The sequence below is a fragment of the Lepidochelys kempii genome, chromosome 1 (assembly GCF_965140265.1).
Source record: "Lepidochelys kempii isolate rLepKem1 chromosome 1, rLepKem1.hap2, whole genome shotgun sequence".
Lineage (NCBI taxonomy): Eukaryota > Metazoa > Chordata > Testudines > Cheloniidae > Lepidochelys > Lepidochelys kempii.
Genome location: NC_133256.1, coordinates 26,253,499 through 26,280,676, shown reverse-complemented (window position 1 = coordinate 26,280,676; position 27,178 = coordinate 26,253,499). Strand labels below are relative to the sequence as shown.

General features: G+C 38.2%; 1 protein-coding gene across 6 annotated transcripts in view; it reads right to left on the bottom strand.

Moving 5' to 3' along the window:
• Positions 1-27,178, bottom strand: part of DEUP1 (deuterosome assembly protein 1) — a 97,032-nt gene that overhangs the window by 35,891 nt on the left and 33,963 nt on the right. For 4 of the 6 annotated variants that reach the window (XM_073337043.1, XM_073337025.1, XM_073336994.1 and 1 more), the window contains exons 3-12: positions 26,759-26,842; positions 26,402-26,573; positions 24,986-25,081; positions 18,459-18,593; positions 16,368-16,481; positions 12,789-13,001; positions 6,224-6,369; positions 5,447-5,552; positions 3,601-3,798; positions 2,745-2,831 (exon numbers count right to left, since the gene is read on the bottom strand). In XM_073337043.1, the coding sequence (XP_073193144.1) occupies positions 2,745-2,831; positions 3,601-3,798; positions 5,447-5,552; positions 6,224-6,369; positions 12,789-13,001; positions 16,368-16,481; positions 18,459-18,593; positions 24,986-25,081; positions 26,402-26,573; positions 26,759-26,842 (1,351 nt within the window). The remainder of the gene's footprint in view (positions 1-2,744; positions 2,832-3,600; positions 3,799-5,446; positions 5,553-6,223; positions 6,370-12,788; positions 13,002-16,367; positions 16,482-18,458; positions 18,594-24,985; positions 25,082-26,401; positions 26,574-26,758; positions 26,843-27,178) is intronic. The other 2 variants (XM_073337015.1, XM_073337004.1) reach the window with 2 other exon arrangements.

Below are 27,178 nucleotides of genomic sequence, written 5' to 3'. Positions count from 1 at the left end.
ACAAGTACTTCTTTTCTTTTTGCGGATACAGACTAACACGGCTGCTACTCTGAAACAGCATTCATAGTAAATGATACACCGGTAGAAATGCTTCTAGAGAAAAAGAACTACATAAATGGGATAGAGGGAATAATAGCCTTTGAAACACAATAAAATTAAATTAGAATTTTTCCACAAACAATGCATTCAAGGCAGTAGAGTAGTAAAATTGTTTGGTGTATTTGAATTACTCTCCTTGAAAAACTAAGCTATGAAAGCAGTCCTTAGCTGCCAAAGCTTGCAGTTGATTTAACTATATTTCTTCCTCAAGTAATATTTCCACTAAAGAATAATAAGAAAAAATACACAAAGGCATTATCAGACTATTCGTTTAAACACTATATATAGTAGCAATACGTTGGTGTCAAAGGCAAAACATCTAGAAAGACATGTCAGACTATTGATAAAAAATCTGGAGACATCTTCTTAGACATTTGTTTATAAACAAATAGGCTTCCCTGGAGTTCAAAAAGATGCAATAGAAAAAAAAATGGTAACTGAGTTTAGAGATTGAAATCCAATTCCAACACTACCCTCAGAGGTGACTTTGAAAGACTGTCATTATAAAAGCTACTGTAAAATGAATTAGTTTGGCAGGTCCAAAAGCTCACTGATTCAACCAAAATTTCAACTAGTACAAAAAAGAAGCTCTTGTCAGATTTTTGGCGTTAGAAGAATTGGAAAGGTGAAGAAGGGCTAACTAGTTAAAGGCTAATATCTGCAAAATGCTGGGCATCTTCTTCATAGTTTTGAGCATCTTTAACCCCCATTAACTTCCACAGACATTGAGGAAGCTCCGAATTCTACTGGAGGTGCTTAGTACGTCAAAGAATTGGGCTCTTATGTAACACAAATGAAAATCCATGAAGGAAATACTTCAAAATAAGCAGCTTTTTATGCATAGTTTGTCATAATGTTAGTAATTAAAGTTGCAAATAATGTTTGTTTTCTACTAATGAATAAATTCATCTGGTTCTTAAAGGGGAAAAAAAGGTCTACAGATTTCACTGATAAATGTTTAAAATAAAAGTGTATGAATGAGATACAATATAGGCACCTACATATTTATATTTATAATGGTTGGGAAGCTCCATTAAGCTGAATTAGAATGCCTTAGAATTCTTGGAAATATGCTTATGTTATGGATATGATAAATGGAGATGTACTTTATGCAAGATGGATCTTGTACGATACAATTGGAAAGGTTATAATTTACTGAATGTGATTATCCAATTTGTATGCATGTATCATTTCTGTATCTAAAATTAGAAATCTGGACTATGTAACAATTACAACTGGGTGTGTATTGGGAAGACACCCACCAGACAACAGGCCATCAAATTTGATGAGCTATCAGGAAGGAACAACAAAATCATGAAGATACTAATCTCTCTCCCTCCTGGAGGTGTTCGGGGACATAACTGTGACACTACTAGGTCAGGTGATCTTGTCACCTGATACTAAACATTACCTGGGACTTCTTGTAAGGTTCCACTGGAAGGAAGGAAGGGGCGGGGGGGTCAAGTTTGGGAAACAAAGGATACCCGCCTTATGTCAATCCTATTTAAGGGTGGGGAGGAAGGCAAACGGGACTCCTCTTCATGGCCTGTGTGCCCAAGAAGAAAGACCGCTAAAGCCACTTGAAGGGGAGGCAGGGAGAAAGTCCAGACTGAGACAGGGGTCCAGTCTGAAAAGAAATATAACTGGAACCCTGAGCCACAGAAACTTTGCAATCTGCCTAAAATAACATTTAAGGTAAGAAATTACATTTTGTAATTGACTTACAAGGAGAGACTGAGGGAACTGCAGTTATTTAGTCTGAAGAAGAGAAGAGTGAGGGGGGATTTGATAGCAACCTTCAACTACCTGAAGGGGGGTTCCAAAGAGGATGGAGCTAGGCAGTTCTTGGTGGTGGCAGATGACAGAACAAGAAGCAATGGTCTCAAGTTGCAGTGGGGGAGGTCTAGGTTGGATATTAGGAAACACTATTTCACTAAGAGGGTGGTGAAGCACTGGAATGTGTTACCTAGGGAGGTGGTGGAATCTTCATCCTTAGAGGTTTTGAAGGCCTGGCTTGACAAAGCCCTGGTTGGGATGATTTAGTTGGTGTGAGTCCTGCTTTGAGCAGGGGATTGGACTAGATGACCTCCTGAGGTCTCTTCCAACCCTAATATTCTATGATTCTCTTAAGTAAATTGAGCTTAGTTTGCGTACTTCGGTTTATTTGCTCAGTAATCTACTTTGTTCTGTCTGTTATCTTTTATATTCACTTAAAATTCACCTTTTGTAGTTAATAAACTTATTTCTTGTTTATAACATAACCCCATGTGCTGGAGGAAGCTTAATAGCTTGGCTCAGCAAGACAAGTACAAAGGGTGCCCAGATTGGCATAACAGACAGGCTCAGTGGTATCTCAGCACATCACGGGGCACCAAAGAGGGACAAACTTTCACAATATTTATGAAAGATTGTGATTTGGAGATGTTCCCTCATAAGAGACAATGTTGTTAGTGTAGGAATTTGGAGTTTTTCCCTAGAGGCCAGGGTTGGGAACACCGCATGGCTGTGTGCAGAAGCTCTCCAGTTTCTTTTATTAAAGTCTTATTCCTTTCTCATTCACTGGTTTGTTATTTAATTAACCCCGAGATCATTACATCAACAAACATAAATAACTGCTTTGTATATTTTACAGCTACAAAAATTACCATGTATCTTCTAGACTCCAAATTTTCTATCATCTTCTTCAAATGTGTGTTTTCCGATCTGATAGCTTCATACCTCATCTCTGACAACTGGGGAAAAATTAAATTCCTAGTTGAACTTAACAATATTAGCTATAAAATATTCAGTATAGTTCTGTAGAAGTTTAATTTTATACTTTACTCAAAACATTCATAAAGAATCATGACACTAATATAGTGAAAGCTTTTCTTGAATACAAGAAGCATTAAATTCCCAACATAAGCAGAAATGAGCACCTCTAAATCTCAAGGGTTTGGGTAAATTGTGTTTCTGCTACCCAGATGTTTTCAAATATGTGAGTAAGGGATGGAGCTTATTTGTTTTTAAAACTGAAGTTTACAATGATTTACAATACTGCAAGATTAACAATCGAGCTTTACAACTGACAGGCTTCTCCAAACAATTTCATAAACATTCTTTAATCAACAGGTTAAAAAGAGCTGTCAAAATTAAACAAATTTTCTGGATAATCTAATGAACAATTTTAATGATGTAGTAGGCATAATAAAACCAACTTAGAATTTTTCAAGATCTTCTATGTGCTTAAATGTAACCACAGTACTGATGATCTAAATGGGACCATATGTTAAAGTTAGATGTTGCACAAATGACATTTACTGGTCCTTTATTGTTCTGGCACCATTTCGCTTTATTTTCGTATTATTATTTCATAAAGCTTGAATATAATAGCAGGCCGATGAAAACTAAAGCACAAGATGTAATTTTTTTTTTTTTTTTAAGCAATGTATGTCATTATCAGTACTGAGCTGGAGAATGACCTAGTCTTTTTTTTTTTTTTTTTTTTGCTTGCTTGCTTACCTGTTGTTTTGCTAACAATTTTTCTTTTATCTCTAACTCCATTTTTAACTTTCTTTCCAGAAGAGTAGCTTTCTCCATGATAGTTGCTATAGTGATCTCCTTCTGATGAAGCTCTTCTGTCAGGTCAGAGATTTCTGTCCTCATTCTTTCCTGCTCAGAGCTATGGGACTGCTTCTCTTGATAAAGATGGTCCCTTATCTGTAGCAAATATGTTTCCAAAGACAATGTTTATGCAGTATATAAGATCACATCGCTTATCAACTACTAGTGATTTTTCCTCCCCTATTCCAGTACACCAACTCTTCTAAATATCAGCAATTTTAAGGCAATTTTAAAATAAACTGTCTTTATGATTCAATGCAATTAACTTTTTTCTTTATTCAGCATCTTTTCACAATCCATAATTTATTCTTTAGTTCATTTGTCTATTTCCCTGATGTCAAAAGTGGTAATAATATTTAAATTCACAACAACAAACAAACAATAAGCATAGGGTTTATAAAAATATTAATTTTAATAATTATACCTTAAGACAAAATAAATCTATTGAAAGGTATTACTTACTAAGATGTATTTACCTTACTTCTAAATTAGTTTAGGCTGTCTTAAAAGCACTCATTTAACTCAAAATGAACCCACAGAAGTTCTTTATGAGAAATAATCACAAAAATAAAGAGCTTATACAGTATTATGGAACAGAGCTCTTATTAGTATTAGCTATCACAGAATAAAAATTTGCCACCAAAGTCACTTTATGACAGATACTGCTGCTATAATACATAACATTTAAAGTAATATTTTCTGCAAAACCTTCCTCTGTCTCGTACTCCAGAGTGTCTATAAAGAGATTGTGGGTCACATTATCCTTCTGCCAGTAACAAATAATGCAACACCAGAAGAGTCTCATATTACCTAGGAGCAAGAACAAAAACCAGCCAAACTACATCTGAATTTGTTTTAATTAGTTTCCCATAATAATGAACATGATCAATAGTTGATGATATTTTCATTTTATTACAAAAATATAAACATTTTAAAGCAATTAAATTTAGATATAAACATCTGAGGGATAGATCATGACCTCATGTCAAAGTCACTATAAATCTGCTTCAGCAGCCACGTAGGCTGCTCCCAATTGCAGATGCTGCTGCTCACATCCCTGGTCATAGCGTAAGCTGTATGTGTGAAGAAAGGGCAGGGCATCCCCTACACACCAGAGAGAGTAACACAGCCATTTTTGGTATAGCGACCCACCAAGCCATATGTCACCTCATGCCACTGCTACACTGACCTCACCAGGGTCCTGTACGAGAAGTATGGCTGTAGCTCACCAAAGCTTATGCTCAAATAAATTTGTTAGTCTCTAAGGTGCCACAAGTCCTCCTTTTCTTTTTGCGGATACAGACTAACATGGCTGCTACTCTGAAAACAGTTCAGCCAAAGAAGCCCTGCACTGAGCTGTGTTATGTGTATTGTATTCCAAGGTGCCCATGCTAACTTGCTCCAACTGTTCAGCCAGTGCAGCTTATGTTTCGGCCTAAATGGTCTGTGTAGGGGAGTTATTTCCATGACTGTGCCCCTTTGACATGGGTCTCTGCCTCTATTTGCATGTTGCGTCCAGTTCTGGTGTTTGCCCAGTACACAATAGTGTTGAGTGTACAGCTGTCCTATTCCTTCTGGGAACACAGTACACACATAAGCTTCCTTCCTACCTGTGAAAATGCAGCTATTCTCCTATGCACTTTGGTGTATTCATATAAGCAAGGTCATGATTTTGCCTTAATACTTAAAAACAAACAAACTCTATTACAACTAAGATTTCAAAATATTTACAAATGTGGAATACCTTGTTTAGCTCTTTTCGCTGACTTTCCTGGTGTTGTTCTAACTTTAATAGGTCCGCTTTTTTGTCTTCCAGTTCCTGAATACATTGTGCATAGGCTGATTGAAGCCTTTACATAAAAAAGCATTAATAATAATTATTGAGAGTCAAATTGTTTCCTACATAAGAAAAACCCATGAAGTGGGCAGACAATGCCATGAGCCACAGCTTACAGAAGTTTTTGCCTCACCATTCAATCAGGGAAGGGCTACCCTCTTATGGAAAAGGCAGAAGATTTGGTCACCTAAACCAGGGTGGAGCTTGGTAGATCTATGAACCATCTGTCTGCTGAAAGAATCCTGAAATCACTTGTGAACCACATGCCATATAATGCCACATGGCTACAGCAAAAAACATTTACTAGCCTAGCTGTAAAAATCATACAAATTGTTATCAAGGGGTGGGAGTGTTAGAGAGTCTTGTTTTTTTAATCAATGTATTTTTTTAAACTGTGTTAGAGTACCTAGACCAAAGGAAAGGTTTTCCTTTAATCAAATGAGCATATAAAGCCATATAAAACATATTTTAAACAATTAGGCATCATGAAAACTGTTTAACTGTGTGTCTAGCTATTGATTACAATCTCATAAAATAAAATTACTAAAATATTAATTCAAACATGAATTTGATTTTCTAATCTACAAGATCTTTTAAAAAATCCCAATATAAACCAAAGGGAAGAAAAAAGTTATTTAGCTCACAAATTCTTTACAATGTAAATGATGTCTTTCAAATACATACTTCATTTGATTTTCTTGGATGTTTTTACATTCTCCAATTTTCAATAATTCTTTACGCAACTGCTGGAATTCTGCTTCCATCCCTCTCCAGAGGGCATCACGTGACTGCAACTCATTTCTCATCTCTGAAAGTCCTGCCTCCATGTTCTAAATAAATAAATGATCAAAATGACTCAATAGTGACTTTAAATTCAATGGTCTTGTAGCATAAATATGCTGACATATACTTTATATTACATATTTAATATGAATTTAAGAAGCAATTTTTATTTGAAAAATTGCTTTTATTCTGAGGCCAGTTCCTATTTTGGAGAAGGCATTGCTTTTGTAAGGTTTTCAACAGTCAGTCTCTCTCTCCAAAAATGTCGCTCAAAAATAAGATACTTGAAGTTCTTTAGGTCATACAGTGCTAAGATGCATTTGTCTCTGACATATTCATAGGAAACCTTCTACAGCATTATGGTAACTTCTCATTTTATTTAAGTTTTCCAGAACAGTTCCAGTTTGCTACAAGTTCTGTCTAGACCACGGGTTCTCAAGCTTTTTCTTTTCTGAGCCCCCCCCACTCCCCAATATGTTATAAAAACTTCATGACCCACCTGTGCCACAACAACTGTTTTTCTGCATACCCAATAGATTAAAAGCTGAATTAAATTGATAGTTATACAGTTACACACACACATATATATATAATATAAAAAGAAAAGCATAATATACATATAAAAATAACAGGTTTCAGAGTAGCAGCCGTGTTAGTCTGTATTCGCAAAAAGAAAAGGAGTACTTGTGGCACCTTAGAGACTAACAAATTTATTTGAGCATAAGCTTTACGAAAGCTTATGCTCAAATAAATTTGTGAGCATAAGCTTTACGAAAGCTTATGCTCAAATAAATTTGTTAGTCTCTAAGGTGCCACAAGTACTCCTTTTCTTTTTGCGAATACAGAAATAAAAAAATTAATATATATATTTTTTAACTTAGTGTGAAACTTTTTGTTGGTGCTGACCTGCAGGCTGGGTGGCCCACTGAGGTGACACAGGGGGTAGAGGTGGCGCGCGCTCCCTCCCTGAGTCCCACCACCCAGGGCTGAAGCCCAGTTTATTTTGGTGGACCCCCTGAAACCTGCTTGTGGCCCCCCAGGAGACCACAGACCCCTGGTTGAGGACTACTGTTCTAGATCACACTCTATGATGCAGGATTCAGTGGCATCATTTAGTGGTATTTTATATTTTCCTAACATTGAGGTCTAACATTTTATATCCTTGGAATCCTGAATAAGGAGAAGATTAGGAAGGAGGTGAATGGCTCCAACAGACACTCTCTAAAAACTTCCAGAAGCTTGCAGTGTATGTGACTAGATTCTACATGTGGGAACATGCAGAGGCCACTCTGAAGTAGAATCTGTCTAGCTAAAACATGCACTCATTCATCTCCAAAAAAAAAAAAAAAAAAGGAGAACTTGTTGCACCTTAGAGACTAACACATTTATATGAGCATAAGCTAGTCAGAGATGACAATTTATTTATAGCATGAACTATACAAGGTTTCAAACTATCACTATTGAGCTTTGCCCTCAGATTTCTCTAGTGTTGATCCTACTTCACCTTTCATTTCTTAGCATTAAAAATGTGACAAACAACTGACACGTAAACATCATATTGTTATGAGCTTGGTGAAAGCTTGTTATGTGATTGAGACTGATAGGTGTGAACTCACCCTAACTGTAAGCATAAGCCCCACCTAAGGCAAAATGAGTGTGTGAACCTGCCCAGAAGTGAGCAAGCATGGATGTGTGTGTGTGATTACACTAAAAAGCTGAGAACAGACAAGAAAAAGACAGCCTAAAGGAACATGGTGGCTGATCCTGGAAAAAACCTGGAGAGAGACTTTTGAGTCAGAGTGCAGGCTCATAAGAGTGCTCTTGATGCTGTAAGCAAAAGAAGCTGTTTCCTGCTATTTGATTCCTTCTGCATTCGGAGACCACAGGACTTTGTACATTCTTTGTAAATACACAAAACTGCATCAAAGAAATACCTAACACTAATTTCTACTCCCAATTGGAACACCCAGAGGACCCCAAACTCTGACTAGCTGCTTGGGTCAAAAAGGGCAACAGTATTATGCTTGAAATAATAACATTTTTGTATAAGCCCTCATTATAACCAGCACAATTATAACAAAATATGAGCATATAATTTGAAAACATAACTTTCGAGCACTGGCAAAAAAAACCAAGTAGTAGATAAAAGAAACAAGGATGTTCCAATGGTAGTGGACTTTGCCTTTAAGATAGTATGCTAAGAAAATGTTAAGTGTTTTTCATCACTTCTTCATTTTATTTCAATACATTTAAAAGTGAAAAGAAAGCTTTTTAAACTTCAAAAATGACCATGGAAATTCAAATCTCAGAAGAGTGAATCCAGAACAGCTATTGCAAGTGAGTCCCTTCAAAGGGTTTATTCCCCAAAAAACGGGGGTGGGGGGCAGGGGAGAGAGAGAGAATCTCAGATTAGAGTGACCTTTCTTCTAACCAAAGAAGAGGACTGTGATTTTCTTTGCCTGAAAAGGTTGCTGAAGGGTGATGTGAAGCACTCCCTCTCTCCTACAGGAGGTGGGCATACTGACTAAATTCTCACAGCCTTTGTTGGCTTCAGAGGGGTGGACCAAGCTTGAATTGTGTATAAGATCTCTAGCATTTCAAAGCATTGTGCTACAACTCCACCACTGGGCTGGCCCTTTGTTTAAAGGGTTAAAAGCTTTAGTTAAACACCGAAGTGCATCTCTGAGCATATCCAAGTAAAAATTAAATTTAATAAACTCTTAATAGAGGCTACAAGGACTTACTCATGGCTACCTTAGAGTTTGATTCTTTTAAGAATTGATTTTAAATGTATGAATGTATTGTCAAGCATTTACTATAGCCCAGAAATTCTGCAAGGCCTTCTAGTTTGGCTGCTGGATCCTGCATGCTTTTCAGCTAAATTCCCTGTATAACACTGTCATTGCTTCGAAACAGGCAGGAAAGTTTTGGATTCCAGGAATCTGTCAGCTCCTTGTGGGGTGATAGTGAGTGGACTCAAACTCAGCAAATTCTTATTACTATATTTATAATCATATAACTCCTGCTTTGGAATTGAGCAGGAATGGATATTAAATAATAAAAGCAGTAGCACTTTTATAATTCAAAGAACCCAGACTGCAGCTACATTTAAACCTTCAACAAGCCAGCAGTTTTACTCACAAACAGTGCTTCATTTGTCCACTAGGTGCCTTAACTAGGCCATTTTGTTTTGATATTTTCAAAATGTTTTTTATTCTAATTAGCTTAAATTTCAAACCAAAAAGACATTTAAAACCGGAAAATGTGATTTTTTTTGTTGAAGATATCAAAGGAAACATTTCAGAAAATTTCAAAACTTTTTTTCTGAACTCTTCTTAGTCAAATAATTAGTCACAACCAACACTTTCCTACAAAAACTTTCTGTTTTGACAAATTAGTATTTTCCAAAATTTCTGACCAACTTTACTCTTAACTCTTCCCTGTACCTGTTCAACTTCTTTGTTAGATGTGTGTGACGAAGTTGTCATGTAAATTCATTACCACTAGTGAATTCACTACCACCAGCTGAACTACGCAGATCTGCCAAGTATCACACACACACATACAGGCCATACCTCAAATATTTCCAGACCACAGCCCAGTCTGAGTTCAACAAGCTGCAGGAATGAGCCTTAATCATGGCTTATGGTTATTAAAGAACATAAGAATAGGCATGCTGGGTCAGACCAATGGTCCATCTAGCCCAGTATCCTGTCTTCCGACAGTGGCCAATGCCAGATGCTTCAAAGAGAATGAACAGAACAGGACAATTATCAAGTGATCCATCCCCTGTCATCCAGTCCCAGAATATGACAGAGTCTCAGAGACACTTAGAGCATGGGGTTGTATCCCTGACCATGTTGACTAATAGCTATTGATGGACCCATTCTCATTAACTTATCTAATCCTTTTTTGAACTCAGTTATACTCTTGGCCTTCACAACATCCCCTGGCAATTAGTTGCATGGGTTGATTGTGCGTTGTGTGCAGAAGTACTTCCTTTTGTTTATTTTAAACGTGCTACCTATTGATTTCATTGGGGGACCCCTAGTTCTTGTGTTTTGTGAAGGTGTATAAATAACACTTCCTTATTAACTTTCTCCACACCAGTCATGATTTTATAGACCTCTATTATATCCCCCCTTAGTCCCAGTCTTTTTAATTTCTCCTCATATGGAAGCTGTCCCAAACCCTTACTCATGTTTATTGCTCTTCTCTGTTCCTTTTCCAATTCTAATATATCTTTTTTGAGATGGGCAACCAGAATTACATGCTGTATTCAAGATGTGAGCATACCATGGATTTATATAGTGGCATTATGATATTTACTGTCTTATTATCTATCCCTTTCCTAATTGTTCCTAACATTCTGTTAGCTTTTTTGACTGCCACTGAACACTGACTGGATGTTTTCAGAGAACTATGCACAATAACTCCAAGATCTCTTTCTCAGCTGCTGTTGCTCCTGCTGAGCAGGCAGCCAATTGGCCTGTGGCTCGCTGCTCCCCTGTTGGAGCCCAGTGGGGGAAAAAGCAGCCAGAAGGAGCAGGGAACCAAAGGTGGGAAGGACAGAAGGTGAGGGGGGCCCAATACAAGCCCCAGGCAACCCGCCATAGTAACCAGCCAGTCCCTCTCATCCATGCTTCCTCTCTCCCCCATTCCCAATAGGTCCCAGCTCTCCCCTAACCCTTCACCACCCTTACTTGGCTCATCCCAATTTTCCCAAGATGCCCTCTCCAGCTCTTTCCTTCTTCCTCCCAGACACCTCCCCTACTATCTTCCTGGACATCCCCACAAATTTATCTTCCCTAAGCTAATGTAATGGTCTCAAGTTGCAGTGGGGGAGGTTTAGGTTGGATATTAGGAAAAACTTTTTCACTAGGAGGGCGGTGAAGCACTGGAATGCGTTACTTAGGGAGGTGGTGGAATCTCCTTCCTCTGAGGTTTTTAAAGTCAGGCTTGACAAAGCCCTGGCTGGGATGATTTAGTTGGGGATTGGTCCTGCTTTGAGCAGGGGGTTGGACTAGATGACCTCCTGAGGTCTCTTCCAACCCTGATATTCTAGGATTCTACCACGCATCTTCCCTCATGCAATGACTTTACCCCCGTCTTCTCCCTCTTGGGTACTCCTACAAACACAGCTTCATCCAGCCTCCCCTACAATACCACTTCTGTCCAAACAGCCCCATAAACCTCAGATATGTCCCAGCATCTCTCAGCCACCTCCACCCATACAGCCCCCTGACCATCCCACAAATCCATGTACTGCAGCTTACCTCCCCACCAAGGCAGCTCCAAAACAGCACCAACCTACCTTTCAGGCACCCACCCTCCTGCCACAGTTGCCAAGTGTTGTGCTGCTTAGTTGTTAAGCAGAAGTTTACGTGAAAATACAAATAATTTGCATACATGCAAATACTTTAATTAGACATTTGCAAATAATTTGCATAAATGTCACACATGCTTGAGTCCCGATGATCCTGACATATTTCCTGAAATGGAGGGAGACCTCCCAGGAGAAGAGGGTGAGAGGATGCTTGAGGGAAATAAGTAAAGACTCTCAAGAATAAAGCAAATAAATACTAAATACTACATTAAATTAAACAAAACACTACAACTAACTGAAAGTTAGAGGCAAGCTTGACCAGCTCTAACGTGGGCATGCTAAATACTCTGAGGCCTAGGTGATTGAGAAGAAACTGAAGGCAGTTTGCCCACACAGCCCTACATAGCTGGCATTACTACCAAAAATCACACTGAACTGGAGCACCCATAGGGACCCTAGTCAAAGAAGAACTAAAAAAGATACCAGTAAGACTGCCTTCCGAGGATACCCTCCCAAGTTCTGGCATGGAAGGCAAGCTGAGGGAAAGAAGGGTATATCGCAGATGGGGTTGCAGTATACAGCACTGCAGAGATTCTGGACAGCACTATAACCCACAAAACCAGGGGATAGGCTACCGCAACTTTGACAGGCCTCAAGGGTGGTGGCCAACCCCCTAATGGCAGGTTGTGCTACCAGCTCTGCCTATAACAAAATATATTACCATACATTTTTTCTAGATACTTAGATACAATTTCATAGCATCTTGTGCACTACTCCACATAAGCCAGACAAACAAAATTCATGAAAGCTATTGATACACGAGATACAGTGAATGAAGCTGGGTTTCTCTGGTGAAGTGTGAGGTGTCAAGTGTGAGGTATAAAACAGACAAAAATAAAATAAATGACAGTACTGCATATCAAAAACATTTTTGTTTTCTCTTGTGTGTCATTCAAAAGATGGTACATCTGGCAGCACATTATGGTTTTGTAAATAAAGTACTCTACATAATAATCCTCCATACAAGCATTCCTAAGGAATTTTGAAAATGTATTCCTCAATAATTAATGCTTCAACATTAATTCCTTTAGCTTTATTCCACTGTACTTATAGAGAAGAAATACTGTTACTAGTCATTACCTGGCACTGTGTTTGGTACACTGTTAGTTCCTGTTGCAGTTTTAGATTTTCCTCTTGTAACTTATTCCTGTTTATTGCTATTTCATTCACAGTTGACTTTAATTTTTCAATAATGAATTCATCCCTCTCAATTTTGGATTGGCTGGAGGTAGCTGCGTCTTCCTGTTTCTGGTTCTTATTGCTGATTTGGAATCGATAATTCTGTGTCTGTTTCTATAAAACAAGGCAATAATTTCAGTGAAATTCAAAAATTATATTTCATCCCTTTGGTCCAGTTCACTACCAATAAAATCAATAGTGGTCTTTTCATTAACTACAGTGGGAGTTGGATAGAGCACCACGAGAGGCTGGTGCATGCTGGAGGATTTCCTTGCTGCTTCTCCAAAGGACAAGGGATGTTTCACTCTTGTCTTTATTGGGCCTCAAATCCCTTGCCCTCAATGGAAGAATGTGGTAGAAACTCTGAAAATTTAAGTTTGCAGAATTTCTCAAAGAGTTTTCCCTTCTTGTGCTTATTTCCCTAGAAGGGAAAGATACAGACCTAATGTGAATGTAATGATATATTTGGACCAAATAGCTACAGAAAAATAATTAGTTGAGGGCAATTTTGCCCTCCAATACACTAACCTCAATAAGAGTTGTGTATGTGCATTTGAGGGCAGAAATTTGCCCTTGACTTTTAAGCTAACACCACACAATCCACATATAAAAAACCCAGTTAGTTACACAGTAACTGTGCTTCTCTGAGACGATTGCCCACTTGGATCCACTCAACTGGGGAATAATTGTACCTTCAGAATCTTCTAGAAAGCACTGTTACACAGGGATCTGAGTTGAAGGTATAATGCAGGAGAAAGAGCCAGAATTTATCAATGTACATTGCCAAAGAGCCACAGTAATACATCAGCAGCCCCCCATCAGCTCCCTCTCAACAGTGCCTCCCGCCTACTGGCAGCCCCGCTGATCAGTGCCTCCCCATCCCTCCCCACACCTCCCAATCAGCTGTTCTGTGGAGTGCAGGAGGCTCTGGGGGGAGGAGTGAGGGCACAGCAGGCTCAGGGGAGGGGGTGGGAAGGGGTGGAGTGGGGGCAGGGCCTGTGGCAAAGCCAGGGGTTAAGCAGTGAGCACACACCCGCCCCCCCCCCCAGCACAGTGGAAAGTTGGCGCCTGTAGCTCCAGCCCCGGAGTCAATGCCTATAGAAGGAGCTGCATATTAACTTCTGAACAGCCGTATGTGCTCTGGAGCCACAGATTGGCCACCCCTGGTATAATGGGATTGGCCTCCAACCATCCTGTAGTCCCTTTTACTAATTAAGGAATCCTTGAACTGAAAGTTAGGGAAGGTGGGCAGTGTTTATGGATCCACAGTCACCTTGGAAAATCAGTTACTATGGTAACCACTTTCACTGTTTCAAGAATTGACCATGTGGACCCCTACTCCTGGAAGATTAACAAGCAGCAGTAATTATCCAGAAGATGGGTCTGAATTAGCTGAAAAATGACAGTAGGACTGCTCCTTCAAATTGGGCATCAGGTCTAGAGCTCACTTGAAAGAGTAATGCTGCATAAAAAAGTGTACAGAGCTACAAGTAGCATATTTCGTTGATGGAGGCAGTGAGAAGGCATGCTGTAGACTGTCTTAGGCCCTATTTTGTGTGTTCTGATATCTTTTGGTGACTTAACACCCTTCTAAACTGAGATAAACTGACCCAAGGTTTTATCCTCATGTTACACAAAGTGCTAGATCAACCAAAGTATTTAGGCATCTATCTGCCTATGGCCATATTCAATACCAGCATGCCTTCTTATGGGATAGACTGGTGCAGCAGTGACTCTGCCTCTGTTTCTCTCAGGGCCTTCAGCTGATCTATCCAGCTTCCAATACCTTCCAGGTGATTTAGCCCTCCAGTTAGGTCACATAGCAGTTCCACCTCTCCCAGGGTACCCAAAGTTCAAAATAAATGCAAAGAAATATAAACTATTTCCTTCTCTCTGGAAAGCCCTGAGAGGGAACAGTCCACCCCAGATCTTGGCCCCAGCCAGGCTTCTCCACAAGACTGATAGCCTGGAGTCAATATCCTGCATGGCATGGAACCTATCATTATGCAAGAAGGCTTTTATAGTTGTATAATCTATCAAGATTCCAAAAAATCTACTCTTTGTGCTAGGATTAAAGTAAATAAAAAAATAAAAAATTGACTGACCAAGTAACTATATAAACAAAACAGTAACCCCCAAAGCCAATGAGGAGAGAACAGAGGACACCTTGCTGAACCTTTGGTGGTCAAGACGACTGGAAGGTGTGCCAAGCCACTTCAACCGTTATAATCCCAGATATCAGTGCAAGGAGAGAAGGATGAGCGGATACATCAAACATTACTTTCTAGAAGATTTTTGAGTTTGAATTCTGGGGCTGCACTGTTCTCATGAATGGGGATCAATATAGACAATTACTGAATGAACACTAATAGTTTGCACTACTCACATTGCAAGTTTTCTTGCAGTACGGATCATCCTAATGAACTGTATATTAATAAATAGCATAGAAGAGATGCCACCTAGACAAGAACCTGAAGAAGATCCTCTATGCATCATGATTTTTTAAAGTAAAACTGAGTATACATTATTTTCCCATATTTATCTATTCCAAATATTGTAATACTCACCTTGGTACATACTCACAATGTACAAGAAAAACTTAAATAAAAACTACTCCAAGTATCAAGTATTAGTTGTTTCAGAGAGGTTTCTCCTGGATTTACAGCAATTTGTGCACATTAATTCTTCTTTAGAGTCACGGTAAATTTAGCAGTGTTTTAGAGAGACAAGATGAGTGAGGTAATATCTTTTATTGGACCAACTTCTGTTGGTGATAGAGACAAGCTTTTGAGCTTACATAGAGCTCTTCTTTAGGTCTGGAAAAGTTACTCAGAGGGTCACAGCTAAATACAAGGTGGAATAGATCGTTTAGCATAAAGAGTTAACATGTAAGAGACCATTCAAGGTAAAGTGGGCAGTTAACATTTCTGCAGTCATTGAACAAAGAAGGCTAGTGGGTTATAGATTGTTGTAATGAGCCATATATCCAGTGTCTTTATTGAGTCCATGATTTTTAGTGTCTATCAAAGTTATGAATTTAAAATCCCAGGCTCATCTTTTTAAAGTGACAAAGATTCCTTTGAGGATGAGGACTGAGAGGTCAGATACAGAGTGATTGTTTTCTGAAAAGTGTTCACCCAGGGGCAATATGGTGCTTTTGTCTTTTACCATTTTTCTGTGTGAGTTAATTTGAGAACATAATCTCATTTCACCCACATAGTTGTTATTCGGGCACTTAGTGCACTGGATGAGATATACTATGTTGTGATAGGCATATACAGGACCTTTTTCACCAAGAAATTAGTCCAGTAAAATATATTACCTTATCTACCTTGTTTCTGTAATACCCTGAGACCAACACAGCTACAACACCACTGCAAACAGTGTTTTAGAAACATTTTAGCATTAATTAAAACAGCTCTTTAGCTGAGCTCATGATTCAATTAATATTTTTCTAAAGCAGGAAGGCAGGAATTATACCTGAAATAAATTACACTTCTCAGACAATAATTTTCGTTGCGCATCTAAAGAAATGAGATGGTTTTGATATAGTGTCTCCTTCTGATCCCATTCTTTTGATTTTGCTTTAAATTCCTGAAAAAAAGCAACACAAGGTCATTAAGCCTTGAAATCATTTTTCTCCAAGTTGCACTAGCGCACTCTTCATAATGAACACTCAGATTTTTTTATAGCTTTAAGAAAAGTCACTTGTGTAATTAATATATATTTATTATTAATAATGAGGGACAATCAAATCTGTGGAAAGAAAATAAGTCAGCAAATGTAAAAAAAGGTTTTTCATTTTCTTGCAAGAAGAGAAAATTCCAGCACTTGAAAAAGCTGTTATTCTGAGCAAGCGGAATAACATGCACAATAATTGAAGTAAAATGTTAGAAACATTTTTTAAGTTTCATATATCTTCAGTTATTGTAGACCTTAGAGGCCCGATTCACCACTGTGTTACTCCAGTTTTATACAGTGTAATTCTTTTGATTTCAATGGAGTTACACGAGTAAAAATAGGAATAATGCAGCAGTAAGTCAGGCTCTTGGTGTTCAGATGAACAATTTCAGTGCTGGAATTTTTATATTTTTTCTTAAGAATGTGGGAGGGCAGCTAAGGAGGAAACATTTCCTCTCTTGCCGCTCATTCTGGTAATGTTTTTTTTGAGATTTTTTAAGGGATAGGAGGAATTCCTGCCTTGAGTCCACAGAATTTAAACCCAAACCTGATTAGCAATTTCTGTTATTTTCATATTTCTGTAACAGAGCTGAGTGTATTTTAGTTAGTTGTTTAAAGGTTTTAGAATTTAAATATTCATAACTAGACTTTGAAGATTATACCTAATAAAATAATTAGTAGTACTCCATAGCCATTGTAGATTGTTGCTTTTTCAGCTAAAGAATCAAAGTAACAATGCATTGACTTCCACACAAAAAAACACCCTAAAATATCTTTAAAACCCAGACTAGAAACTTCATTTTTCCAAATGGAAATGTAGGGTCCAGAGACCTAGATGAATTTGTGCAGTTTTCTTAACTCAGTGTAATTTATGAATTTTGAACAATCAGATTATTTTTGCTGCATCTATGCCCTATGAAGCTGATTGATCCATAATTTTTCTATACTTTTACTACTGTCTGTTTCTGAAATATAAGCAAATATAAACAACTTTTATTTCTTCACAACATCAGATACAATGCATATTCATCTGACTACAAAGTGAGGACTACAGGTTCAAGGCACTAGTAAAGTATTGCTGAGCTTGAGTAGATTTTCAATACAGTAATTATTTTCTTAAAACTAGACTCTGCTGAACACATTCCAAGCATTCATTTTTTATACTGCATAATTTACTAACTGGTAACACTGTGTTGCATTATATTCATGTTCAAACCTTGGATAAGGTCATTCTCAGATTAGCAGGTTGTGAGAGTGTCATGAAAGATATATATTTAGCCCTAGGTAGATGCATAAACCATGCATTACTCTTGTAGTAACAACTGTTAGCCACTCTGGTGGGCTCCAAGTGACAGATTTTATAATAGTGTGGGCTTTGCCATGTGGAAGAGATAGCCACACTTCTACTGGAGGGCTGGTAATGTGCCCTATCAGGCAGGAACAATCCTCTGTGGTGGGAGGAGTTAATCCTATGCGCTGTGTTATGCAAGAAGTCAGACTAGATAATCAGATTGGTCCCTTCTAGTCTTGAAATCTATTACAACTAATTAATAATGACCATAACATGAAAAGCCTAGAACATCCCCCTGAATGCAAAAATTTTCCTGAACCATTGCCTTATTGAATAATACGTCTTTCATAGATCAGGGACAGAGTAATTGTTTATTTCAAATTTAAATTTATGAGCTGGCTGATCTATATTAACAGGGCTATAAACAGCGTTAATAAAATTAATGCCTCTGAAGAACAGAAAACACTGTCAACACACGGCTCTTTCCATATTTTATTCAGAACACTGTACATGCTTATGTGATTTACAGCCTGAAACTGTAAACCAAGTATGAATCCTGAAGATGAACTAGGTCTACTATAATAGCAAAACATACTTACTTCCAATTTCTGGTTTAAATTGCTCAGTTCAAATGGAGTTTCCAGATTTTCTGCACATATTTCTTTACTGTGAACCCTATCTTGTTTTATCTGGTGTAACTGTAGTTTTTCATAGCTTTGTGTCAATTTACAAAACTAAAAATTAAAGGAGATATGAATATTAAGAATATGTGTCTTCTATCTCAGATAATCTTTTATTTAAGTCATAATTGGTAAATACAGTGAAGTTTAAACATTCTAATTAGTGAATCTCTGTAACAAAGCACCAGTTACTAAAACTAAATTATTAAAGATGAACAAGACTAAGCTTTCATATAACCCTGAGTGTTTATTAACTGCCCAGTTAAACACAGATTTACTTCACAGTTGTTTTTTTTTTATTGAAATTTTGTATGGCACTTTTATTTTTAACCATGTAAAGTAAATTCTTGTACTGTATTTATATGAATTGTTTTACATTTGTTTAGTGCCATCTTGTGTTGACAATTTTTAAAAGTACTTCAGTAACCAGAATAAAGGATTAACTGGTTTATATTCACTTATTCATGAAGACCTTTAGCAGTTTAAGGTGTTAAAATTAAGCATTTAAATGTTAAAACTGTTGATATATTGGTCCCATTACCTTGGGATCATCAGGTACCAAATAATACCAAATATAACTCTGCATTACTGATACCTATAATGAAGGGATGGCTCTGGAGCCATGGAAAGAATAGGGAGATAGCAAACAGGAGGACAAAGAACAACTCAGGTGCTGGGTACAAGATGGAAGAAGGTAAGCTAAGCAGCAGAAGACATTGGTGACAGAATAGAGGTGACAGAATAGAGGGAGGGAATCAGGCAGTAGCAGGAGGATTCTCGGAGGGGTTGAGGTGGAAGTAACTGGGCCATACTTAAAATGGCCATTATCACCATATTTGCCAATATTTTACAATTTTTACCAAGGACACTTCTCCAAATAATCTGGAAGTGTAGTAGCTGCCAGCCCCTCAGCCACCAGAGTTTTGTGTTTACATTCAGTGAATTTTAGCCCTGAGTTAATGTTAATCTTAATTCGCAGGGCCTCAGGATTAACACCCTATATTATTATGATAGATTATTTTTCAGCACTCAGAAGTATGCTAGGCCCCATGCAGAATAAAAGTCATGTCTCAGCCCTGAAGAATTCACATTATAGGTTTAGGTATGACACACAAGAGAGGATAGTAAACAGAGGAGGGGAGGGGAACAAAATGAGGTCAGAAAAGGATTACACTAATCAGATCATGTGGTTACTTATTTTAGCCATGTATATAAACTGATACATCTGGGGTAGGGAGGCTTTATACTCATCTTCTTCAGGACAGAATTGCGCTTTTAGGTGGGATCTGAATGAGGAAAGAGTGAGTGGTAGCTTAGTGAATCAGAATTTGAAGGATGTTCCATGTAAAGAGATGCATGAAAGAAGGCAAAGAAGCAAAAGAAGGAAAATGTAATGAACGGGGCATCAAGTATGGCATGTCTGGCAGAACAAAGGAAGTTGCAGAAAGCAAAAGGGGCAGGTGGCAACTGAAGCCAGGAGATGTATGGCTTTGCAAGCCAGAACAAGAAGTTTGCACTTCATACATGTAGAGCAAAAAGAAATCAGTGAGAAGATTCAAAAAGGGGTTGAAATGGTCTGAGTGCTGGATAATAAAGACAATCTTGGCAAGCTAAGACCCAAGACCAGAGAGAAAGAAATTAATTTGACTGTTGTTAAGATGGATAGGAATGGTCAGATTTTTTTTAGATTTTTTAAAAATATTATGAAGGGAACAGGTAGGATTTGCTCATGGCCTGGATGTGCAGAAGAAAGAAATACACTCAAGGGCAGAACTATCATGAAAGATTACATTAATTATTCATTATTCATTAATTATTAGTATTTCTTATTTATTATTATGAGGAAGTTCTATGGCCTATTTTATATAGGAGGTCATACTACACAATGGTCCCCTCTGGCCTTGGAATCTATGAATCTATGACTGCCAAGTTGTGACAGAGTCTCAGTAACAGAGAGGATGGTGAAGTTGTTAGCAGAAACAGAAAATGATGGCAGTGGAGAGCATTTGGAGAAAAAGTTAGATCATGTTTAACTTGAGATGATGGCAAGCCATCCAAGATACGACAGCGATAACAGGAAACGTGACAATGTAAGGGAGGATTTAGATCTGATGTCATTTATGGATTATTTAATTGTACCAAAATCCACCCCACAACTAGTGCTAAAAAACCCAATTACTTACTGGTACAGTAACTATTGTTCGAGATGTGTCGTGCACACACATAGTGTAAGTGCGCTCAGTGCACTGGAGCCAAAGACTTCTGCCAGCATAATCACCAGGCAGCATTTGCTCTCCTCGTGCTCAGAGTGATGGCATAAAAGGGGTGTGACTGCAGCTTCCCTCTCTGTTCCTTTACACCACTGCCTATCTAATATCCAGAATAGTGGGGAAGGCAGAAGGGTTGAAGAATGTATATGTGCACAATACATCTTGAAGAACAAAAGTTACTGTTCAGGTAAATAACTGTTCTTCCTCCTACGTGATTGTGCACATATACAATCCACTGTACATAACGAGGTAGCGCTGGCCACACTGATGGCCACTTGGAGTGATGTTCAGGCAGTGACATGTCCTTCAGAGATCATGGCCAAGAACTGTTTTTTGTATTCTTCAGGCAATTTTGTCCCCCAATTGGAAACTGCTCACCAATTAATAAAGGTATATTTCAACCACAGTGCCTGATAATTCAACATCCTCATCTGAAGGAGCATAGTGATATAGGCCGATTGATAGTGCCAGAAAGGCACTACAGAGGATAAGTTTAAAAGATTGGATTTAAAGTGGCCCTAGGATGAGACTGCTTTGAACACTCATTGGCTACCATAACCACAAGGGATTCTAGGACAGAGTGGGTGAAGAAATAATCAAATTACTGCTGGGGAACCTGATAACACTTGTCCACGTGTTTAGGTATAGGCAGGACAGAGGCCAGCAACTTCCAGAGGTTCTTCGCAGGTTCCAGAAAGGCTTCATTAATGGGATGGGCAACCCATTTTGTGGTAGGTGTTTATAAGATATCAAAAAACTTGTGTAGGTGGTCTTGCACAAGCTCTGCCTGCAATCCTAGAGATGTGGCCATGAGGTCCTGAAACACTTTATAGCCCTCCATTGGGAGTAGGGTGGGGAAGGGGGTGATGTCAACTGCGGGGTGATGGCATTATGCATGGAAGAAGATGAAGTATGGTGATGGGAACATCTAGGTGTTCTTCTCTTGCACCTTTTTCTGTGGGCTTCAGCAAAGAAGGGGACTGAGGGATGGTAGGAGGATCCTGCCTTGAAGTTTCCAAAAAGGAAGAATGCAATCATCTCCTACACTGAGACTCCAGCAGTGGTCTAGACACTCTTGGGGCAGTCCAAGATGCGCAATAAAGCCAAGGGGGGATTCCACTCTTTGAACTGCCTATGAAGGTGATGGGCATAATACAAGGACTTCCTTGTAAAAATGCCAATCTTGCCCCTTGATTCTGGCATGACTAGAGTGTGAACTAAAAGGAGACCTGAAAGACTGTGGAAGAAATACAGGTCTATCATGGTCCAAATTTGAAGAGAAGGTATAACTCTCCTTAGTGAATGGATGAGCGTTCCACTTGGCATTCGTGGAAGTCTCAATACCAGCAAAACCTGGTGCTGTCCTAAAGGTACTGACATAGAGGATGTATATGACGGAGCTGGTGGAAGCAGGCAAAATGGCCGGAAGACAAAAGAATAGGTCAGTCTCAGTGGTGCTGACAGTGCCTTCGTTGAGGGTTGTGATGAAGAAGCCAGTGGAAATGAGGAATATGTGACTGTAAATGATGCTGGTGGCACCGACCTGGTGGAGACTGTAAAGAAAGGTAAGAGGCAAGTGTTCTGCTGCAGGTACTGGGGGTACTGGACCCAACAGTGCTGGAAACAAATATGTTTTTGATAACAGTGAAGACCGCAAGCTCAATGGCACCAGTGGAAACAGAGTTGACAGTGCTGGTAAGTGTCAGTATTTGTGACCTGACCTTGATGTGGCACTGGAGGACTCATGTGGGGTGAAGAGTGAAACTTCAACCACCTCTCAGATAAAGAAGAAAGTTTAAAAAGTTTTACGGAGGCCACCGGAGAAAAAGAAGAGCAGCATTTTTCAGCAGACTTGGGCTTAGACTCTGGGGCAGCTGGAAAGGTGCTCCTTGTGGCCGAGCTGTTAGTTCTCTTGTGATCAGGGTCACGCACTGCAGAGGAAAGCATTATTTCTTTTATAAGATGGACTTTGAGGTGGAAATCCCTGTTTATTCATCCTCATTGGAAAGGGGGTACAGATAGGACATTTGTCCCTCACATGCCTCTCACCCAGGCAAATTAGGCAGCTTTTGTGCCTATCTGTAACAAAAATCACGGCCCAGCATGTGGCACATTGTTTGAATCTTGGGGATTTGTTCCTTCTAAATTCCTAAATGAAAGGACTCTATCTAATAAACTAAATTATATTAAGGCTAACTATAACCAGAACCTTGTACAATTAGAGAAATCTCTGACTAGTGGCTGGTTAACTGAAGCTGAAGAGCAATGGGGAGCTCCAATTCTTGCTACAGATGGTAAGAAGGACCTGAGAAAGATGTGGTGGCCATGCCCCTTTTATGCCATTGGCTTTGAGCATGAGAAAAGCAGGGCAGTATAAGTCACTTGGTGGTAATGGTGGCAAAAGTCTCCGACTCTAGTGCACTGGACTTAGGCTTATATACTGTGGAATATATATGTTCAGAATCATTCAAAGGAAAACTAGAGTTCTTTTTTTTTCATGGTCTAATGCTTAACTTCTCAGTAACCACACCAAGATGTAAATCTTGTATCTATATTTACAATGCAGGGAAACACTGTAAGTTACAAAAACAGCTTTTGTTTCATAACTGTTTTCTTAAATTACTGAAAGTGGTAGTTAGATGACAACCAAAACATTCTCAGCTTATTTACAAAGCTGTTTGTTTGTCAAGTCAATTTCTCCAACCAAATATAGGCAAACACAGATAAAAGAGAAGACTGAGGAAGGGAAATGAAAGTTTAAAAAAGAACAGATGCTCCTTTTTATGGTCTCGTGATATGTACGTGAGGAATATTGTCACCATCAGGTCAAAATTATAGTTCTTTACTTGGCCATGCCAAGTTCGAGGTCCATCTCAGGTTTGACTGGAAGGCTGATTTGGTGAAGAGGTCTGGTTGTTGAACAAACTATGTCTACATTACAGAGCTTATGCAGGCACAGGCCCCTCGTGTAGATGCAGTATGCGCTCTGACAGGAGGAGTTTTTCTGCTGGTGTAAGAACACCACCTCCCCAAATAACATTATCTATGCCAACAAAAGCACTCTTCTGTTGGCATAGTTGTATCTACACTGGAGGTTTTATCAGCAAAGCTATGTCACTAGAGTGTGGCTCTTTTCACACCGCTGACTGACATAGCTATGCTGGTATAGGTTTTAAGTATAGCCCAAGCCTTTGTTTCTTTCCCTTTCCCAGTAGCAGAAAACATTGAAGACACCATCAGATAAGAAAGAAAAGACCAAATCTAGGACTGTCTACTCTACGTTGTTAAATCTGAGAAACACTATGGACTGAAGTTCAGTAAACCTGACACCCATTAGACTCATAGCTAAGAGTGGAAAATAGAGAATAACAGAGAAAAAGGACAGATATGGAGCAAACAAAATAATCAAAAAGCAAAAATGAATCCAACCTGATGCCTCTTCCCTCTGGTTTTTATACCTCCTCTCATGGAATACTACCAATTTGTTCATAGCTGGAGCTATGAATCTGAAAGCTGTTTCCAGAGCTTTTCAGTAGCCTTCATAACACAAATAAACTTAACTTAAAAACAAGACAACCTAGAGTAATCTAAAACATTTCAACATACAGACATATCTCAAATCAAGATTCCCTGTGTGCATCAGCTTCTAATGATCATAACCCTGATTAGGTGATTATAGCCCTTCAAGATACCTAGTCCATAGTTCACAGGTCTTACATCTGACAGAGGCTCTCTCCATGTCCTTTGATCACATTGTCACAATAAGTCCAGTATGGAGAAGTAGATTCAGAGTTCTCCTTATAGAAATGATAATTGAACCCATGAAAGTGGATATGGTCACCCAAAGTTAAAAAGTGTGACAAATTACCATTCACAAATCCCTGAAGACACATCTATTAAATTATACATTAGAAACATTTTTTAGAAAATAGTTAAGGATAAAATTTTTAAATGTAGATAACACAAATTGAATGAGTACAAAAATACTTCATATTTATCAAACCAAATTCTCAACACAAAGTAAGTCTTTAAATAATTCTAAAGAAATATTACCTGATATGATTAGAAATGGAAATATAAAGTGATAAAGTAAGTTTAGAAAACTATTCAAAATCTACTAAACTAACCAGAAAATATTGAACCACTGTAAAATACTGAATCTGACTTTTTCCTTACTTGAGACTTCAGTGCTTGAAGTTGAGCTTCGAAATCCTGAGCCATCTCATATTTAGTCTTCTGCAAGCTGTCTAACTTCTGTCGAAGTATCCCTACCTACATTTAGAATAAACATTCAGTTTTACTTTTTCCAAATAATTCCTAAGAGGCTAATATTTAACATAGACAAAATTGTAAATAGGACTGGTGCACCAAAGGTAAATATTTTTATTGTACTTATTTTAACAAGTTATTAAAAAGTAAAATTAGATACCACAAAACTAAATTGCTTAAGTTTGACATTTTGTACCGAAAAAGTCCATTGCATATTTGCATTATAATTTGATTATAACATTATATAATTGCTTAATGAAAGATCTTGTCTTAGGAGCAATTCCTTAGACCACCAGCTGACCTGAGTAGCTGAGTTGAGAACTAGCAGAACCTCACATCTGCGTGAAACTTTTGCTGGACTGGCCTCATAAATAAGCAGTGCCCATCACTCATTTAAGACAACAATGAACCTCTTTACATTTTTATCTTCACATGTGCACATGTTTATGCATTACTTAAAAACAAACAAACATCCCACTAAAATGAAACAAACTCACAAGCATTGTGGCAACAAAATGTAGGTAAGTCTGAATGACAGAAGGGGTTGCAGTTGTGGATAGTGAAGAAGGTAAAATAGAACCTTACTAAACAGATAGTCTTTCATGTGTGTACAGAAAATCACACCTGCTTTCATTAGTGACAAAAATATCTTTTTTGCTAATTTTTACGCTTATTAACTCTGCAGAGCCAACATACCCAAGAGTTCGCAAGATGGATTTTTGTCCAAATTTCTTTACTAAACTTGAATTACACATATGCAAATTGTTGGGAGACACTAGGATTGCACTATTGTCTATGAATGTACACTCTGCAGATATGACTGTGCATCTGTACAGTGTCTAGCAGAAAGGATGTCTAATCTTTGATCAGTAATCCTAGCTGGTACTGCAATATAAATAATAATTATGATGGAGTTGCCCAGGTGTAAATGAAGGCTTAATTTGGCCTGGAAAACCTTTATCATTAATGAAGATACACAAGAAGGAAAGAACCCATTTTGACTTTAAAATCCCAGATTGAATTAGCTGGGCTGGCATTTAGAAAAACCAACAAATCAACTTTTTACTTGTAAACAGTGGACATATTTAAACTGGACATAACTGAGACACACTAAACATTGGACTACTCAATGACATTTTTACAGTAATTTTTCAGAGCAGAAACACATTTTAATACAAAATATCAGAGATCATTACTGATCTTTAAAGAATTTGTTCTGTATTCTGATGTGATACACTTAACAGGCATATTTATAAAGTATGCTATTAACTAACTCCCAGAATTAAATGCTTTCTTTATAGGAGATGGTATTCATGTACGTACTTCTTGACCTTTCAGATCCAACTTGCTTTGGGCATTTGCTAATTCTTGATCCCGGACATCCATTCTTGCCTCTAAAGCTCGCACCTTCCTTTCCCATTCCAGTTTCTTGTTGTTTACCATGATATCAATTTGGTGGATTAATTCCTGAAGCTCAGCTTCACATGGAGAAGCTCTAATAATATAAACACAAATTTTTAAAATATAGATTTAGAGAGGAAAAATATTTTATTCAGATTACTGTAATTTATTTACTCTCATCAAAATATCAGGTCTTTAGGGGGTGGGGGCAGGAGGGGAGGAGCCTTAAAGCTAAAGGATGTCTTCAACGTAGACAGAATCCCAGTTCATGATTCTTACCTTAGCTTGAAGTTAGGGTTGGAGGCTACAGTGTTTTTTTCAAAGCCCCTACACATGGCGGTTCCAGCATGTATTCTGGACCTCCTATCAAGTATAAATACCTTATCATACTTCCTGATTATAGTCTACCATCCATGTTATTTGATCAGGCAGTGGACTACTGTGGAAGAATCAATGCAACAATAGTAGCCACACAATAGTGCTGCCATATGAACAATATATAGTTGAAGTAGCAGCTTGAGTTCATTATTTTTTGTCAAACTGATATTTTCCCCTGCAGATCTGATAGTAGGTCATATAAATAACATGCTTTGCTGAATAGTAAACTTTCATTTCCACCAAGTTCCATCTCTCAGAATCCCAAGTGTGGAGAGTGCCAAACTACATCCTGCCAGACCTGGATTTGGTCATACAACCCAT